This window comes from Cyprinus carpio, chromosome A20 (genome assembly GCF_018340385.1).
Source record: "Cyprinus carpio isolate SPL01 chromosome A20, ASM1834038v1, whole genome shotgun sequence".
In the NCBI taxonomy this organism is placed as follows: domain Eukaryota; kingdom Metazoa; phylum Chordata; class Actinopteri; order Cypriniformes; family Cyprinidae; genus Cyprinus; species Cyprinus carpio.
Genome location: NC_056591.1, coordinates 207,142 through 227,240, shown reverse-complemented (window position 1 = coordinate 227,240; position 20,099 = coordinate 207,142). Strand labels below are relative to the sequence as shown.

At 37.3% G+C, this 20,099-nt stretch overlaps 1 protein-coding gene across 18 annotated transcripts in view; it reads left to right on the top strand.

Annotated features, from left to right (window-relative positions):
* The window catches only part of ptprk (protein tyrosine phosphatase receptor type K), a 166,185-nt gene that overhangs the window by 136,693 nt on the left and 9,393 nt on the right, over positions 1 to 20,099 (top strand). For 2 of the 18 annotated variants that reach the window (XM_042777252.1, XM_042777255.1), the window contains exons 15-27: positions 3,606 to 3,741; positions 6,755 to 6,784; positions 8,494 to 8,654; positions 9,172 to 9,207; positions 12,848 to 12,859; positions 13,034 to 13,218; positions 14,420 to 14,507; positions 15,313 to 15,389; positions 15,597 to 15,614; positions 16,065 to 16,101; positions 17,004 to 17,101; positions 17,711 to 17,827; positions 18,255 to 18,409. In XM_042777252.1, the coding sequence (XP_042633186.1) occupies positions 3,606 to 3,741; positions 6,755 to 6,784; positions 8,494 to 8,654; positions 9,172 to 9,207; positions 12,848 to 12,859; positions 13,034 to 13,218; positions 14,420 to 14,507; positions 15,313 to 15,389; positions 15,597 to 15,614; positions 16,065 to 16,101; positions 17,004 to 17,101; positions 17,711 to 17,827; positions 18,255 to 18,409 (1,150 nt within the window). Of the gene's footprint in view, positions 1 to 3,605; positions 3,742 to 6,754; positions 6,785 to 8,493; positions 8,655 to 9,171; positions 9,208 to 12,847; positions 12,860 to 13,033; positions 13,219 to 14,419; positions 14,508 to 15,312; positions 15,454 to 15,596; positions 15,615 to 16,064; positions 16,102 to 17,003; positions 17,102 to 17,710; positions 17,828 to 18,254; positions 18,410 to 20,099 lie in introns of those variants that run through there. The other 16 variants (XM_042777257.1, XM_042777259.1, XM_042777258.1 and 13 more) reach the window with 12 other exon arrangements.

Below are 20,099 nucleotides of genomic sequence, written 5' to 3'. Positions count from 1 at the left end.
GTGTTTGCAGATTGCATTTAGAAGATCATATGGATATAGCACACTAAACCATGACATCAAAGCCAGATTGTGATGTGTCAGAAATAATCGGAAATAATCATTTTCTAACCAAATGTATGCACAGTTGTAGCAATACTGCCACTATATGTAAAATGATTTTTCTATTCTAAAATAGCTGAATGTTTAATGCCTTGGGTTGAAGACCTATGATTTAATGCATTTCCAGAAACTCCTTTATTTTGCTTCACTAAACGGTAATTACAGAAATCAATTCAGATGTTTTGGATTTCTGAGTAACAAGTAATAATGTAATTCCACATTTAGAATTTAATTCCATTGTTTATGCTGTTATAACTGTCACAGAGTTTTCAAAAATATTAAGTATTAAAATTGTTACTATGAGACAAAAAAAAAGATTGTTATAAATTATCTATAAAAAAATATATATATAAAAAAAACTTACAAAACTATGTTGCTAAAAAATAAAATAACATCTTTGTGTGATAGGTGGAAATGTTGGCAGGGAAAATAAAAATCAAATGTAGTGTGGCAGCAGAACAAAACCTGCTGATTCCCCAGTCCTGTAGTGCTTTCAGCTGCCAATAAGAGTGCTTGAGCTTTCATATCTGTCCCGTTGATTGTGCCTGGGTTATTTGTTATTGACAGAGATATTTGTGTTTTTGACATTCATTGGTATTTGTGTCATGCGGACAGGTCATCTGAAGCTAACGCAGCACTCATGTGATCAGTGCTTAAAGTGAAGGAAGAGGAAGAGAGTATTTTGATGATGAAGGACCGGTGCATTAGGGCAGCAGTGATCTGCGTCTTGGCCATTTCACCCCAGGCTGCTCACTCGCCCAAATGTGTTGTAAAGAATAGAGAAGCCATGTGACGGGGGCTTGGCTTTTGTTTGAGTGTTATTGTTGGGTAGAAATAAGCTGCCCCACAGATCCAGAGGCAGAAGAGTACAGCTGATGGCTTTATTTAAGAGGCCCATGTCAGCGGGTCATTGCCTTATCACTCTTAAAAGCTTATAGTAGAGCTTCAGGACATACCAGAGATCCATTTACTCCTGCCGCCCAGACAGATCACACAATGCGGCATTTACAGGCAAAGCCATGAGTGAAGTCAGCATCCAGACCACCATAAATGTCATATGCACTGAGCTGGAGTTCAGCAGCGCTTCGGATCAATACGCGTAGATGCCATAATGATAGTTTTGCTGTTAGAACGGTGTGTGAGAAGTATTTCAGTTGGCAGTGATGTATTTCTGACAGGGTTACAGACCCAAAGCACCACTGCAGTACATTTACACTGGAGCAGAAGCTCTGCGACACACCACTTTTAAGTAATACTGGGTTTGTACCACTTAGTTGTCATACAGGTAATGACTATTAAACATTTAATTGTCTGCTTTTTAGTTCTTGTTACTTGCTGTGTAAACTTAATATACAAACACAAAATAATTTATTCACATTGAACTTTATGTAAGGGATATTTGCAGAATAACCCCCGACAGGGTGATCAGGACATGGAGGGGTTATTCTGCAATATCAACCGACTAGAAGTACATTATCCCTCTTATTACATAGCTACTTGCCACATAAGTAAATAATTAGACACAAAAAATATTTAAGGGATACGGTACAGTCATACACTTATTACACAACATTTCACCACATAAATAATTATGGCGATAAAAGATTTAAGACATTTTTTTTTATTTTTTTATTTTACCAGTTTGTTAGTTAGATTACAGTGTACAAAACAATCATGACAAAATGGCAGCAGCTGTGTTTGTATGAAACGAGAGAGTGAGTCCCAATACCAGGATGACATAATTAAATAATAGTAAATAGTATTTTTTTTTACATTATTCCATAATTACTTCTATTATCTTTGAAATATGGTTATACATCCAGTATACAGCCAAATTTACAATAAAAATATACTTCCATGTCTTTTCTATTGAAACTAGACATGGAACTATTGTGTCATGTATTTAAATATATTTGTAATTATTGCTGATGCACCGATATGGAATTTCTCGGCTGATACCGATAAGCAGTTATTAGGAATGATATCTGCTGATACCGATAATTTGGTTTTCTTACGAAAAAAAATAAAAAAAATATTTAAAAATGCTGTAAACTATACAGGGAACCCTCTCATTTGGAACATTAGAGGCTAAAATGAACAAAAACACTATTATATTCAATGCTACTTATTTTCAGATATAATAACCACACTCAAATAAAAACATTAGTATACAACTCAACAGCACATAAGGTTCAAAAACTTGATGAAAAACTTGTCGTCATGACAGATTTATTCAAACATGCATATGTAATTAACAGTAAATAAGCACCCTCTTTTTCTTCTTTTGACTGACAGGAAATAATCAGCCCTGATGATTGGCTGTTTTTAAACAAATTGGCAGATAATTGTTTTTATTGGCTGATACCGATTATTGGCCGATACAACTGTGTATCCCTAAAAATTACACATTTAAAATATATTAACTTTAAATGTGGTATCAAATAATAGACTAATGTTAAAATGATTATTTTACATTAATACAAAGTAATAGTCATGAAAGTGCCCTTAATTGGCCTATTTTTTCAATAAAACTGTATTGTCTGTATGTAAAGTTTACCAACAAAAAAAAAAAAAAATCCTTCAAGATTTGAGATACACTTCACAAGTGCACATTCAGTACAATTAAACATGCTTCTTTTTTCACAAGGGAACCCCAATCAGTTTGTATTTTAAACCACCACAGATAGACACACCATGCCGCTCCACAGCCATTCATGCATTCACGTAGAATTCCCTTATCTGCATTTGAGTGTTAAAATCAGTGGATTGACAGTGTTCTCTGCTGCAGTGTGATTTTAACAGGCCTGGAGAATACACTGTATAGTGTGATGGCTTCACTCGTGTTTACAGAGCTTGTAGAGTCCCAGAGGTTTAACATTCTGTTTATCTCAACATCGTATCCTTCACACTCTGTTCTTTAGGCTGTGCTCAGAGGCAGCATCTTCTCTTTGAACTGTTTCATACATTTATTTTTAGAGCAGACTCATTTTTGTGTTCTATTCATGCCAGGTAATAATATTAGCGTTCAACAATGGAATGATACTGTGGTTGTCTGCCAATGTTTGGAGAAACATATCCGACAGTCATTTTCATCCCATTCTGTTATGCTTTGGCAGCGAGAGAAAGATATCACACAGCAGACTGATGGCAGTTTGTGAGACGTTTAGGCATGTGTAAACCAGCAACAAATAAAGCTCATGTTGTGGTCATAAGACTTCCGTGATGTTTGAGTTTAGAAGTACATCTGGAACAGGATCTTGTAGAAACAGTTGCAACAGGTGCATTAATGGCAAAAATATCATTTATTCTGATGACCTTGGTTTTGTGGGTACTATTTTGGCTTCCTAGTAGGAAAAAATAATAATAATGATTGGTCATATTTTGAATTTGAGCTTGCATCTCATCTCATTGCATTGGAGCATGTGCACAAACTGCTAAGCAATGGCTCCAGGTTAGCATTTATATGAGGGAACGTTACATTTAAAAGATTTGCTTTTTCTCTTCAGGGGCCACAGAGGAGCCGGAAGTAATTCCAGACCCGGCCAAACAGACTGACCAAGTGGTGAAAATTGCCGGCATCAGTGCTGCCGTGCTGGTCTTCATTCTCTTGGTGCTCATGGCCATCCTGCTGGTGAAGAAGAGGTAAGGTTCTGTGAATGTGTGCCGTTACAGTACGTTTGTGTTGGCTCTTGAAATGCCCAAGAGCACACCAACATCCTCCTTCCACTGCCATCTCATCACATCATCAGCACCCAGGGAGCAGCCGCAGGGGCCCCATCTCCACCGCTGTCAACTACACGCCACCCAGGGGCCGCTTGTTTCCCCAGCCTCTGCCTTCCAGCGTAACAAGACGAAATCTCAATTAAAGCCATTAAAAGAGAATCAGATGCACATACAGCAAACCCGCACATGTACAATTTCTTGTTCTGGAATCTTATTATCCACCTAACAGATGCCTTCAATTCATTATTTAGCCCATTTACAAACCTTTTTTTTTACTGATGTGAACATTTTATTGTATCTGGTGGTGTTTTATAAATTTGAGGCATAATTTAAACATAAAGTACACACACGTTCAAATGCACACAGCTGTTCAAAAGTTTGGGGTCGGTAAGATTTTTAAATCTTTTTGAAAGTAGTCTTTTCTGTAAAATTATTACAATTTAAAACAGCTGCTTTCTGTGTGAATATGTTGTAAACTGTAGTTTATTTCTGTGATGCGCAGCTGTATTTTCAGCATCATTACTCCAGTCTTCAGTGTCACATGATCTTCAGAAATCATTCTAATATTCTAATTTGCTGCTCAAGAAACATTTCTGATTATTACCAATGTTGAAAACAGTTGTGCTGCTCAATATTTTTGTGGAAACTGTAATGCGTTTTATTTTTCAGGATTCACAGATTAATAGAAAGTTCAAAAGAACAGAGTTTATTTGAAACGGATTATAGATTATAGATTATAAATATAATATTATAAACATACTTGCTGAACTAAAGTATTCGCTGTTTTCAGAGAGGAAAAAAAAAAACAAATCTTACTGACCCCAAACTTTTGAACATAGTGCTGGAACCGTTTGATTTCCAGAGAATTCATGTACTTGTACATTGAGAAATCTGAATGCACTGCATTTGGATAAAAAAATGTCTGCTGATTTTTTTTAAATGTCACGTTGCACAGTGTATACAGCAGCTTTATTTGCCACATCTGCCTAAAAACATTATTAACAAATATCATGTGTACATTATTGTTATTATTATTGTGTATATGTACTGGCACATATATTTGTGGGCAGATTATTAGTAATAGTAGTCATTTATGTCTATTATTATTTGGTTGTTGTTTGATCCTGAAGTGTGTGGAAACACAGGCCGGTTTTGAGAGAGCTTGCAGCAGCAGCCAAACACTGACTCGCACATGAAATCAGCATTATTCTGCTGAAAAGATGAATGAAAGTGTTACAGTGTAGCACTGTAGAGTGTGTCTGTGAAGTGAACATTCACAGGATACACCAGAGAATATTTGATATTTGTGAGATGAAGGAGTAGATGTGTTAGTGAATGTCTAAAGCAGGACGAGCTGTTTTGTTCAGATGAGCTTTTGTAAACGAGTTGCAGCAGCAGTAAGATGTGATTGTTTTGATGGGGGTGTTTTATGTGCACATCCACCTCCTCCAGATCACCTGACAAACTCAAGCCACTCCCCTCTCTCTCTCTCTCTCTCTCTCTCTCTCTCAGCAGTTCTTGCTGCTTCTGTCTAATGGCTCCATCATGTGGTGTTTTCTTGAACAGCACTGCCATTCATGTGCAAACACATATTAATGCTCATAACGGACCAGGCTGGAAACATTAGCTGGTATAATTTACACAAGCTCTTTTTTATAATGTTATTAGGCCTAAAGGTTGTCTCTTAGGACTCACATTTGGTAGAACATAATAGATAGTGAGGTTTATGTAGGGAAGCTCATTGTGCTCCTTAACAAACAGTGCAGATCCAGAGCAAATCAAGCTGTGGGGGAATTGGTTTTTGTTTTATGTATTTTTATTTTTATTTTTTTCTCATGAATGGGCTTCAGATCCCAGTAAAGGACCCTGGCCCACCACCATTAGGCTGATTCTTCATCCTCATCCATACTTCATTCATTCTGTGCAGTAGTACTAAGAAGGTGCACTCCTTCATTTATTTTCCTAAAGAAGAGATACAACAGGGCATGTTAAACTGACAGCTGTGACACAAAGGAAAAAGCTTCTGGCTGGTCCTGCTTTTGTAGAAATACCATATTTGTCTCCCATGATTGCTTTATTCCACAAGCAGAATGCCTGATATTAGGTGGTCTTACTGAGATAAAGTGAGCAGTATATAAGTCTTCATCTCATGTATGGACATCATGATTTTTTGTTTTACTAACCAGACTTTATTTAGGTGGAGTGTACTGCACTGTTAAACACATTTAAACACATTTCACAGATGTGGGACCTTTAGTTTGTGACTCCATTTTTGTGAGTTTTGCCAACCTGTTCAAATGAATTAATATGTGCTTATACTGAACCTCGACACACAGCAATAAATATAAACGGCTCATTTCTAACTGAGCAATGGATTATCAATGTTTTCCGGTCAAACTGAAGATACTGCATCTTTAAAACAGTGGTCATTGACGCTGCTTATTTTGCAGGAAGTCAGCAGCTTGCCGATTTGATTTGCACCATTTTATTTATTTATTTATTTATTTTTTTTTTTATTTATTTTTTTTTTTTTTTGGTTGTGCTCCACATATGTATTTTCTTTTCTTTAAAAACGGCTTTTTTAATATTTTTAAATCATCTGTGCTACAAGATTTATTGCAAGTCAGAGCGCCTCAAATGCATGATGAAATTGAAGAACCAGAGATTTTGCATGCTCTGATTGTGTTTTGTTTCTTTTCCTCCTCCTAACAGACGACTGTCAGTTAAATAGGGTTTCTAATTGCACGCAAATGTACAAGTCATGCATGTTTTAATGAATGCCACCAATGAGGGCGACAGAAATCAGGCTAAAAGCTTCCATCAGAACTGCTGTTGACTAGGTATCTGTTGCTTATGCTGGTACGGTTGATTCCCACATTGCTCTCACCAATATCTCTTCATCTGTTTGTGCTGTTTCTCATTCGCTCGCCAGGAGGAGCTACTATTCGTACTCATATTACCTGTAAGTAACAGAGACGCTCAGACCAAAGCAAAAGCAAAACGGTGACTTACATGCAGGGCTCTCTGGTCTCTGTCTATTGTTAGTCCTCTTAGTCTTTTAAAGATGCAGTATCCTTTTTTCAAGTGAAAACACAAATCGCTTTGGCCAATCACGTTCCTTTGCATTGCAGTAGTTCATGGACAATGGATATGCTCGGCGAGGGTCACATCCAAGCGGTGTTATTTGAAAAAAGAATGCTGCACTTGTGTCTGTTATTCGTCTGTTGTTGTTTTTGGGGGGGGCGGGGGATTAGGTTTTATTTTGTGTGTGTGTGTGTGGAATAGTTACTCACCGTGTCTCCGTCCACCTCTCATCCTCACATACTCATCTGTTCATTCATTTGGTGAAGCGGTGTTTCTCTCGTGTTCTCGGTTGGCCTTTAGTCTGCAGCTCAATCTAGCAGGTGACTCGAGCGCTGCTTTGATGGCTTTCCTAGAGTTATTGTGACATCTCTACAAAACCTCAGTCAGATATCAAGAGATTCCTGCTTTTATCTATTCTTGTCGAAAGAGCATAGAAATCTTGTAACAAATAGAAAATAAGTAAATCATTTGCATTACAAATCATCTTTCACAGCTCCACATTGCATTTCATCACATGACATGACACTTTAAAAAAAAAATAAAACCATGAAAAGTGAATGCATTTTTTTTAGTTCAGACTGGTTCTATATTTGCTTTCTTGAATACACAAACAACCTAAAAAACCGACACAGACATGGAAAAACACTAACTGCAAAAAAAGACTTGATCAGTATTTAGTCTTGTTTACAGATGTCTAATCATCCTTAAAACAAAACCGATTTGCTTTAGGCAAGATGCAAAAGTGCATAAGATAATGCAAAAAATTCAGAGCTCACTTCTCATACTTTGTTCATTTTGATGTTCTTGATGGCATTTTGTACAATGAAGCCCTTAAACCGTTCCTTTAGATTTCCATATCATTCATGTTGGAATGTACATTTTACAGAAGTTAAATATTTTTGCAGTATTTTCTCTAACTACAAAGAACAGCCTTAATATGCTTCAAAATAATTGAAAATGATTTGACACATTAATCTTAGGTTAATAGCACATAAGTTTATATCACATTTTGTCATGCAGCTCTTTATGAAAAAAAAAAAATGTCTGATTAAGAACATTTTCTGCAGTTTTAATGTTGTCACATACATCACAACATACAAAAGCTCTTTCTACAAATGTCTATGCAAAACGAAAAAAAAAAATAAAATTTTTAATTTTATAAAAAATGATCTGCACTGACACAAAAAAATAATAATAATAGTATATATATATATATATATATATATATATATATATATATATATATATATTTATATTTATATTTATTTATTTATTTATTTATATATATATTTTGTAACAAAGTAGCTCTTCTGACAGTAAAACATGTTCAGCTCTAATTGCAGTTTGAACAGCCATGGTTTTATTTCCCTGAATCACATCCACTAATTTGCAAGTATTTCCTAAAAGTTTCCTCAAAGTTGTCCTTTACCATGGAACTAAAGCTTTCCTATCGGATCATCCCTTCTTCTCTCTCCTGTCTGTTGTTTATTCCTACATGTGGGTGCTTTGGGTGGGCTGAAGGGTGCAGGGATGCTGTTTTCTGGAGTAACAGACCTTTAATGATTCTGTCTTTAATTGGGTTATCAGGAAGCTCGCCAAGAAGCGCAAGGACGCCATCGGAAACACCCGTCAGGAGATGACGCACATGGTCAACTCCATGGATCGCAGTTATGCAGACCAGAGCACTCTGCACGCTGAGGAGCCCATGTCCGTCACCTTCATGGACTCGCACAACTTCAGCAACCGCTGTGAGTATAAGTCCTCCAGAATGACTCAACAGCTCGTATAAAATCAAATATATTTCGGGCTTGACTTTTGACAATATGGAACATTATAGAATCATATCGAGCTTGTCTGAGGATTTTGAAACTTCCACTTGATATGTGTAGGAGAACATTGTAAAACCCAAAACACACACAAAGCCGAAAGCGGCCCACACAAAGAGAGTGATGCATGTTTAGGAACTAGTGTGTAATAAGATTTTCTTTTTGCTGTATAACAGCAGTAGTTAAGATTGTTTACCTCTATCTTGCCCAGCACAATGCAAGCGCATTAAATGCAATTATACGTGCCTCTGTGATTCACATTATTACTAATGACCTAATATTGTGTGATCGTGCAAAACACACCCACAGCATTTCTGTTGAATTTTGAGTAAACTCTCAAGTGCAGACGCAGCAGTAAGACTCCTGTACTGATTTCAGTTTCTGAACATCCTCAGCTCTTGAGTTTTTGTTTATGATAACTCTGCATGTTTCTCTGCAGTGCCTAATGACCCTCTCGTGCCAACAGCTGTCTTAGGTGAGGATTCAGTGTATGGTGTGCCCGTGTCTGGATCAATGGAGTCTCAACAGAGCAATTCAGTTCAACCTGTGTTATGGCTCGAAGACAACATGAAATACATTTTACTTGCATTTTGTATGTCAAAAGGTCTAACTGTCTTACTTAAAATTACATTAAATCAGTGCAGGTTACTAGGGATACACAATATTATTGGACCAATATCGGAATCAGCTGATAATGCCTTTAAATGTAAATATCGGCATCGGCCCGATATGAAAAATTATGCAGACATATCTTGCCGATACATTAACTCACATGTGCTAGGGGTTTGATCATTTCAACAATGTGATTAGATCACGTCAGCATTGTGGCTCATTCTTGAAGCAAAGTTTTGTCTGAATGATGATTAGATTCACTGTTTTGGATTGCTACATTTTAACTGAGAATGCATGTACAGAATGACGCATTCGGTGTATGATAGGTCATAATGCCCGCTCAGTAAGGAGTTTTAATTCCATAGGGGGCACTGTTGGCCTACTTCTAATAAAATAAAAGTAAAATACACAATAATATTTAGACTGTATTTATTAAATAAAGCAGTAATTGATGCCATAAAATCATGAGTATGTTTGGAGTGAAAGGTCATAAGCTTACATGAAAAAAAAAAATTCACAAACATGACACTTTAATTAAATAATTTTATATATACTGATTTATCATTAATTTATCATATGCTATATTTTTAAACAAATTATGAGCTCTAGAAGATTTTTAGAATTTGTACAACTCTTTTGCTTTAGACCATGTTAATGTTAAATCATAAAATAAAATGTTATGGTCACCACTGCATCTTTCTGAGAAAAAAGAAATATGCAGTGATTAATATCTATAGTTTATTTATAGTTATTTTAAATTATAAAATAGCTTTATCGTTTATTTAATTCTAACAAATAAGTTCTTGTTAAAAACTAACCAAAATTTAAAAATAATTATATATCGGTATCGGCATCGACAATCGGCCAAAATTAGTTGAAAATTATAGGTGTATCGGATATCAGCAAAATCCAATATTGTGCATCCCTACGTATTACAGGTAAAAAAAAAATATAGTATTTCATCAAGATGTGTTCACTTTCTTCACCTCCCATAACAAAGGAGGTGTGAGCAAGGAAATAATAATAACCAACATTATCACAGACCAATCTGATCAAATCACAATGATTAAAATCAAGCCCTGCCCTATATAATACATTACGCTATAGAAGCACAGTTTCATGTTGTCTTTGATTCGTCCATATTTCCAGGCAAACTCTTCTCCCCAATTAGTTAAATAACTTCATGAGTTAATGTTTGATTCAGGTTGAGTTTTCCTTCAAAAGAGAACTGAATTGAGCTGAGGACTCCTGCTGCACATATAGACCTTCATTACCCAGCATGCATCACTCATGTAGCCCCCCACCATGTTCCTGTTGTGTTACATAGAACAGGGTTTTTCAGTCATTTCCACGGCTCCTCCTGTATTGCACAGTGAACTGAAGCACCCGGTTCAGTTGATGGACTATTAACAAGTTCTGTCAGACACATCCAAAGCATGCAGTCAAGGGAGCCTGTAGGAATGGATCGAGAACTGCTGTGCTTAAAGATTCAAATCCCAGAATGTTACAAATGTCTCATGAGGCGACTAGTGATGACTGTGTGTTGCAGTGAAGCCACAGTCACCACTCACCTAAAGTAAGAAGACTGTGCTTCTGCTACGGTGGACACACACATTTGCACAATGAGGACATACTTAGTTTATTTTTATTTTTTATTATTATTATTGTTTTTATATAAAGCTAATTATAATTACTACAGATGAACCCAAACACTATCCTTAAAATAAAACTATATATGTCCCTAAGGAGAGGTTGTGTCAGATTTAGCACACTTGGGGACTTTTAGCAATTTTGGTCATTTAAAGTAAACACACACAAACTCTATATTCCAGAGTTTCTTTTCTGGTGGGTTGTGAGTCAAAAAAGAGCTGCATCTCTGACAGGTCACAGGCAGCAGAAAAAAAAGTGCACTTTGTAATTGTCAAATTATTTTTAATTGTTTGTAATATTAACTTTTTTGTTGTTGTCGGTTTGCTTTAAAAAGCGTTTTTAATTATGTTTTAATTTTTTGTATCTTTTGTTGTGCTTTAAAGAAGTACACTTTTGATGTGTTGACTAACAAACTGAAGTACATTTAAAGATTTTGATTAGAATTCTAGTGTTATTTGATGTTACATTTCAAGTTAATATATAAAAAAATAACAATTTAAACATTTTACATGCACTAACTTCCTCATTACATCATTACAAATGAGTGATTACCAATACAAATGACATATTTCAATAGAAATGAAGTATATTTTAGTGTATCAACATTTTAACCAGATTTCAAAGACAACCGAAGTTATGAAATTACAAATAAAGATGTACTGAAGTCCTACTAAATGGGTCAAAAACACTCTGAAGTTCAACTAATTGCATTTAATATACATTTAAACAATAATGTTTTCAATTAATTTAAATTAAAATGCAATTAAGTGTCAGAAAACATAACAGTACTTTCAGTTTGCATGTACTGTATGTTCTTTTAAAGGATAGTATTTCCATAATAAGTACAGTAGTCTTCTTAAAAGTATGCTAAAGTGTCTTTTTCACAAGGGATATTAATAATTAATCATTAAAAGATTCACGTTAATTAACATTTTAAGGACTACTGGATGCTCAGTGTAAATCTGGAAGCAGAATCAACTGAGAATCCCTAATCTGTGTGTTTTAACAAACCCTCATCAAACACACACACTGTTGCAGCACCCACATGACATTATGAGTGTTCTTGGAGCTCGTGGGATGATGCTGAAACTAAACTGACAGCTTACACGTAAACCTAATAGAACTCCAGTCATCTGGGTTAACAGTGTCAGATGCTAGCATAGAGCTAACATGACAGAACAAGCAAGAGAGGCATTGTCTACAGTGGTGTGATGATGATGATGATGATGATGATGATGGTGGGGTATTAAAACATCTCCTTAGGCCACGACTCTGGCAGAGACAGAGCTGACATGTAGAAGACAACACTTCATCCAAACAGCTGCGTCTCTCTGACATCTGAGATGAAGAAAAGTTACAGTCCCTTATAAGATGTGACCGAATAATGATCATCAAAGTCTTCAGAAACTTTACAAGTGGTTCTGTCAAGATGTAGGCCAAGGCTGTGTAGAAGCAACACTTAAAGTGCACTTGTCTTTGTTCTCGAGAATCGACGGGGTTTGCTTATAAATCATTTCCTGTCGTTTCAATTCCTGTGCATTTGATAATATTCAGAGGTGTCTTTTGCGGACCTATATATATATATATATATAAATATGTGGATGTGGCTTCTGCATCTCCACAAAAACTACAACTAAAGTGAAATCTGAGGTGCCTGAGAAAATGCAAAACTCTACCAGTCTGGATGTGATGTAGAGAGTGGCTTTGTTTGTGCTCCCCCTCGTCTTAGTGTCTTGTAGTTGTGTTCTGTAAACATGTTTAGTCCATATCACCCCATCAGCTGTACTACAGAGCCCGTGTGTTTGAGCTGATGCTGAACTAAACAACTCTTTTCTCTCCCGCTGCCCCATAAGTGCCTATCACTGGTAAGTGTGTGTGAAGAAATGCCTCTGTCCTGTTCAGAGTGCACAACTCTGGGATTATATATGCATTTGTGAGGTTTTGCGTGTGTGTGTATTGAGTCCTTTGAGTTTAGCATGCAGGTTTGTCAGAATCTCTCAGTGTGCATTCCAATAAATCTTTCCCAACCCATATCTCAGACGAGAACCACACAGCGGCGGCAGAGAACAGCAGACTGCTTGACATCCCACGCTACCACTGCGAGGGCACCGAGTCACCCTATCAGACCGGACAGCTCCATCCTGCCATACGGGTGGCCGACCTGCTGCAGCACATCAATCTGATGAAGACCTCAGACAGTTACGGCTTCAAGGAGGAGTACGAGGTTAGACTGATGACTGTGAGAATGTGTCCTGTGTGGACAAACCCGTAAGTGATCTTAAAGCTAAAGTGTGTCATTTCTGCACAGCTAGAATCATCAAAAATAACTGGAAACAAAACAAAACATTTTTTCACACAGATTACCTGAACCTTTCCCTTGTCTTCCATTGTTCAGAAGGACTATTGAAATATTTTAAAGGGATAGTTCACCCCAAAATGAAAAATTTGCAGAAAATGATCTCACACAAATGAACAACCAAAACAATTATGAGTTTGCTTCTTCATCAGATTTGGAGAAATGTAGCATTGCATCACTTGCTCACCAGTGGATCCTCTGCAGTGAATGGGTGCCGTCAGAATGAGAGCTGATAAAAACATCACAATAATCCACAGCACTCCAGTCCATCAGTGAATGACTAGTGAAGCAAAATGCTGCATGTTTGTAATCCATCATTAAGATGTTTAAACTATTGGTTCCGGCTAAAATATGAGTCCATAATCCATAATATCGCTTCCTCCAGTGAAAAAGTCAACTCGTCTGAATCAGGAGAGAAATATGCACAGATCAAGCAACAGATTGATGGATTTGTTTAGCAACTTTTGGCTTCAAAAGACATTAACTATTGGACGGAAGTGGTGTGGATTATTGTGATGTTTTTATCAGCTGTTTGGACTCTCATTCTGACGGCACCCATTCACTGCAGAGAATCCATTGCTGAGCAAGTGTTGCAATGCTAGATTTCTCCAAATGCGTTCCCATGAAGAAACAAACTCATCTACATCTTTGACGGCCTGGGGGTGAGTACATTTTTAGCTAATTGTTTTCATTTTTGGGTGAACTATTTCTTTAACATGCAAAAAATGTCACACTTCTCCAAGAAGCCGTTGAAACCCCTCCTCCACAGCATTATTTCCACACGTGATTTGCAGTGTTGAGTTTGCTGGTTGCAGGCAGCGTGTTGGTGGTTTATTTCATGAAACCACAATCTGATCAGTCGACTTTGTGTGCCAGATGCAAAACATTTTGTTTTGTTTGGCTGTTCAGTGATCAAATTTGCATGGATTTCCATGAACAGAGAGCAAATTCAAACTGCTGTGTTGTGCTGATATTGTCAATCATGATGAAAATGGGAGTAAATTAGGAAATTGATTAACTTAGTCCCCTGTTGGCTGTGTTGTAATTCATATACTGTGTTTCTTTCTAGAGCTTCTTTGAGGGTCAGTCTGCTACCTGGGATGCAGCAAAGAAAGAGCAAAATCGAACGAAGAATCGATACGGGAACATCATTGCATGTAAGAGTGTAGGATATTCTCCAGTACACTTATTATCTGGCTCCATACACTCTCCTTTAGATGGTTTTTCAGTCATTAAAGAACCTTTTGAGAGCATTTGTTCTGTTACTCTTTAGAAAACCAACATGCACTTGTGCTTTAAGACTGAACATCAAGTACGCGTCTTATTTCACCCCAAAATCTTTAGATTAAGGCATTATATTGTGCACCAAAGAAGAAGCCTATTTAATTGTTTTGTACAATTATTTACAATTTAACACATTTCCCCCAAATTCTCAGTATTCATTACATTAATTCATAAAGTCAAAATTGCGAGTTATAAAGTCAGAATTGTGTAATATAAACTCGCAGTTGCGAGTTATATAGTCAAAATGAATTGCCTGATATGAACGCAATTTTGAGAAAAAAAGAAAGTCAGAATTGTGAGATATGAACTCGCAATTGCGAGAGAGAAAAACTCAGAATTGCGAGATAAAAAGTCACAATTACCTTTTACCTTAAATTTTTTATTTAGTGGTGGAAACGGGCTTCCATACTATGCATTACGGTAATAAGAAATTATGAAAAAAATATGTGCTCAATCATCTTGAAAATAATATCACTCTGCAGATAATCTTAAAAAGCAATTGATCTTGTGATTTTTGTATTTCTTCCAAATGATTTTGCGGTGAAATCTGACCAGGACACATTTTCATGCATTGTAAGAGTTTCATAGCTCACTATCAATCAGCAGCATGCCAACAAAACAGAAGAGCCACAGTGTTTTGTCCTGAATCTGCTCTGTTTGCCGTGTGTCGCGCTGTAGACGATCATTCTCGAGTGATCCTGCAGCCAATGGAAGACGACCCGTCCTCCGACTACATAAATGCCAACTACATTGATGTAAGTGGCGATGCCGCCTCCTCCTCCATTGGCGAACGTGTGAGAAAACGTCTCTCCCTCCCTCGTATGTGAGGTCTTTTATGCATGCCTTTGTCTCAACTATACACAATATACAGCTTTCTTTTCTTCCTTGTTGGAGGTGCTTGCTGACTCACTGACATTGTTGTGCTCTCTCTCACTCTTATGCGGTTGATTTTGGGGCGATAGATTTGGCTGTACAGGGATGTAAGTATCACTGTAGGCGCATTCGAACACACTTCCCCTCTCTGTCTCACCTTTCCATGCCCCGAAGCCCATCTGCATGGAGCCGCTTGTGCAGACACACATCCAGCTCCATTCTGTCGCTCTTCCTCACGCTGCCACTCATCTGCTTTGCCATGCATGTTAACATCCCTGGCCTGTGTTTAAGTTAATGCTCATAATTTTGGTGTCGTGTGTTTTAGTTTTCGTGGGAGGGGGGATTTGAAGTCGGGTCTCCCTGCAGTGTGTGTTTGATTCATAGAAATTGTGGTGTGTGTGTGTGTGTGCTGAGATTACAATTCTCACAATGAAATGGTTAAAAACATAATTTGGCACAATTTTGCATAGGCCACTATGAAACTAATTATTCTCAGATTTTGAATTGTTTGCTGCCTACAACAAAATCTTTTTTTTCTCTCTCTCTCTCTCTTGCAGGGATACCAAAGGCCCAGCCATTACATCGCAACTCAAGGTAAATGAGCAATGTTGAATTAATCGTGCCAAGAACAAAAACTGACAGATGTTCCAATATAATGAACTGCACAGTGAACTAAATATAATGTACTATAACAAACTCAGTAAGCGTATTGTCATAATATGCATAAACTGCATTCTTTTTGGTCTGATACACATCTTAAAAAGCGTGCATGCTCATAAATTCAAAATTATTCACTAAAAACATGCACTGAATATCCTTCTAATAAGCAACCAGAGACATTTGTGGAACAGCAAATGGACAAACACTGGAAAAAATGGTAGCATAAAAATGGGAACATCTGCTGTACAGGAACTCGTTTTAAGTCAAAAATATTATTTTATACTGCTGTATCAACCTTATATTCAGTATATTCATTCATACCACCAAAACTACTTTATATGGGTTAAATTATTTAGAAATTTCGGTCACACTTTATTTTAAGGTCCAGTTCTCGCTATTAACAAACCATTAACACTGCCTCAATAAATTCCAAAAAAACTGCTTAATAAGGTAGTTGTTAAGTTTAGTTAGTGTGTAGGATTAGGGATGTAGAATATGGTCATGCAGAATATGTGCTTTATAAGCACTAATAAACTACCAATATGTTCATGTTAGGCATGCTAATAAGCAGCTAGCTAATGGTGAGAATTGGTCCCTATGGTAAAGTGTTACCGAATTTTCACTTTAAAGTAACAACTGCAGGTTACCACTTTTAACAGTGAACGATCCACAGTGATTATTAGTTATGCATTCTACATTATTTATCACGAAAGATATCATGCAAAATCTATCAAATAATGCATTTTTTTCTCCCATGTGTTCAAATGTTTATGACTGAAATATTGATGGATACATAGATTTAGAGAAATAAAGCAGAACCTTTGGCTTTCCCACAGGTCCTGTCCACGAGACGGTGTACGACTTCTGGAGGATGATCTGGCAAGAGCAATCAGCTTGTATCGTCATGGTAACCAACCTAGTGGAGGTGGGCCGGGTATGTCGCTATACTGCCTGCTGAGGGGCCGTTGTGTGTTTTTGTGCTCTGTGATGTGACCTGAAGGCCCCTGCCTGCGAAAACCTTTTGAAGAGTGAGCGAGGACTAGTTATATCTGCTCAAAGTGACAAAAATGGGTGAACCTCACAAAGCCTGCCAGGAGCAGGTCATGTACACCCTCAAATCCAAAGAAAGAAATAATAAGAAAAAATGACACTTCTCAAAGGGTTGAAGCATGTCTATGTATGTGTTTTGTACATTTGTGCATGTTGTGGATCCTTTGTTTAATTCTATCATTATGCACAAGTGCATGCATTTTGAAATGATTTCACAGCAGTCTTTATATCATAATGCTCTTGGAGCAAATGATAGGTCTGAATACAGTACTAAAGGGTGATCACTCACATCTTAAAGCATTCTTCAGCTTGAAGACTTAAGGCAGAATTAAATCAGACTGCTGTGAATCAAGATGCATCTGCGTTGCTTTTTCATCAGTCAGCATAGGTACTGTATTTATAAAAATGTGTTTAATGAACATGCAACATGTTGCATTCGAGTGCATGCGATTTGCTCTGGATTTTACATTTGATTGGTCTCATCCCCCTACAGGTGAAATGTTATAAGTACTGGCCAGATGATGCTGAAGTTTATGGAGATTTTAAAGTGACATTTGTGGAGGTTGAGCCGCTCGCAGAATACGTTGTCAGGACTTTCACTCTGGAGAGGGTGAGATTATTTTATCACGTTTAAATTTATTGTCTAACATGGCAAGTGTTACTAATATTCTGTAGCCCTGAAGGAAATGCCTTTAATTTTCTCATGTACTCCATATACAGTGGCCACACAAAGTATCTGGACACGTGTGAACATTTGATGAAGAGTCTGTATCTGCATCTTTTCACTAACGTCACTTTTATTCACACACATACTTTTATAACAGTCAATTTGGTAATTGTAAGTGGATGAATGAAGTCATTTTTTAAAATAATCTTTAGCTTGTAAAATGTGCTTGTGCATCTTGCAGTGATATCTTGTCATCAGTGTGACTTTAAGTGTCCAGATACTTTTTGGGGCCACTGTAATTGCTGAAAAAGTAAATAATTGTTTTTCAGGTGCTCAGGTGTTCTGTGGATGTTTGTTCTTATTTTCGCAGAGGGGTTTTAATGAGGTGCGAGAGGTAAAGCAGTTTCACTTCACTGGCTGGCCTGATCATGGAGTACCGTATCACGCTACAGGATTGTTGTCATTTATCCGGCGAGTCAAGATGTCCAACCCTCCCACCGCTGGGCCAATTGTCGTCCACTGCAGGTACTGCAATGCATCAACACATGCTCGACGCCTTCACACATACAGCCTTTGTGCTGTAGAGGTCATGTGAACATGAATGTAGTCAGTGTTCAAAGATCATTTGCAGTGAATGACGTCATTTGGTGGCGTGTGAATAGTAGCAAAATTAATCCAACATAGAAAGGCATAGCAGGTGTGAATGACAGAAAATTCAATTTGGCAGTTTTTAACGTGTAAAAGTGGCTACTGAAAAATATTGCTAATGAAACGTCATAATTGCTTTGTATTGGTTTGAAGACAAGAACGGGATTTCAGAACTCTTCAATAGAGCAATAGTTGACTCAAAAATTTAAATGTGCTGGAAATGTACTCCTCCCCGCAACATCATCCAAGATTAGGATGAGTTGTGTTTCTTCATCAAATTTGGAGAAATGTAGCATTGCATCAGTGTCTCAGCAATGGATGCTCTGCAGTGAATGGGTGCCGTCAGAATGAGAGTCCAAACAGCTGATAAAAACATCACAATAGTCTTGTCAAGTGAAAAGCTACAGTATGTGTTTCTGAGAAACAAATCCATCAAGGTGTTTTTTACTGTAAACAGTGGCTTCCAAGTCCATAATCCATAATATTGCTTTCTCCAGTGAAAAAGTCATCATGTCTGAATCAGGAGAGGAGTGTGGACAGATCAAGCGACAGAAGCAATGGTTTATATTTAAAACATTTTAACGATGCATCTGTTTCTTACAAACATGCAGCTTTTCTCCTCACAAGACACTGACTGATGGACTGGGGTGCTGTGGATTACTTGTGGATTATTGTGATGTTTTTATCAGCTGTTTGGACTCTCATTCTGACGGCACCCATTCACTGCATAGCATCCATTGCTGAGACACTGATGCAATGCTACATCTCTCCAAATCTGATGAAGAAACAAACTCATCCTAATCTGGGATGGACTGAGGGGAGGAGTAGATTATCAGGAAATTTTAATTTTAATGAACAGTACAGCATCAGAAGAAACTACAGATCCACAGCTCGATGTTTTATATCCACTACTCCTGACACTGGAGGTCCGTCTCTGTTGAGACTGATTCTCATGTTGTAGAGGAGAATGCATTGTCATTGGTTTATGACGTCATTTCCTGTTCTTAAGGTCTCACCACAGCTCATCTGCATATGAAAATGGTCTTGTGGTTGGTTGTGTTATTTTGTCATGCTCACACTTCATGCTGCCAGCGTCCACATCTGACACTGTTGGCCAGTCAAAGCAGCTCTTATGACTCTTTTGTTCTTCTGATTCTCAGCTCATTTAACACATCTGGCAGAAACTATTTTACCCCTTTACATTAGCATGTTGCTTGTCGTTCATGCCCCAAGAACAGGATGTGGTCTCATCTGCATTGCTGCATGCAAAAAAATCCCATGATGCAGCTTTCTTTTCCTTTCAACAGTCTTTGATCGCTATTGTCTTTGTTTTCATGGCAGTATGCTGCTTTTCAGTCAAACAGCAAAAGTCAAACGTGGATTGCAGTGATAACCATAGCAACAGACGGGACAAAAAAATTGTGTATGTCAAAATATAGCATTTCTAAGTCTTGCAGTGTGAATGCAGACGAAAAGATCTGCTACAACAATATTAACCAGAAAAAGAAAACAAATGAGTGATGGCTAACTAATGATAATAAAATCAGTCTTCGCTCTATTACATGTG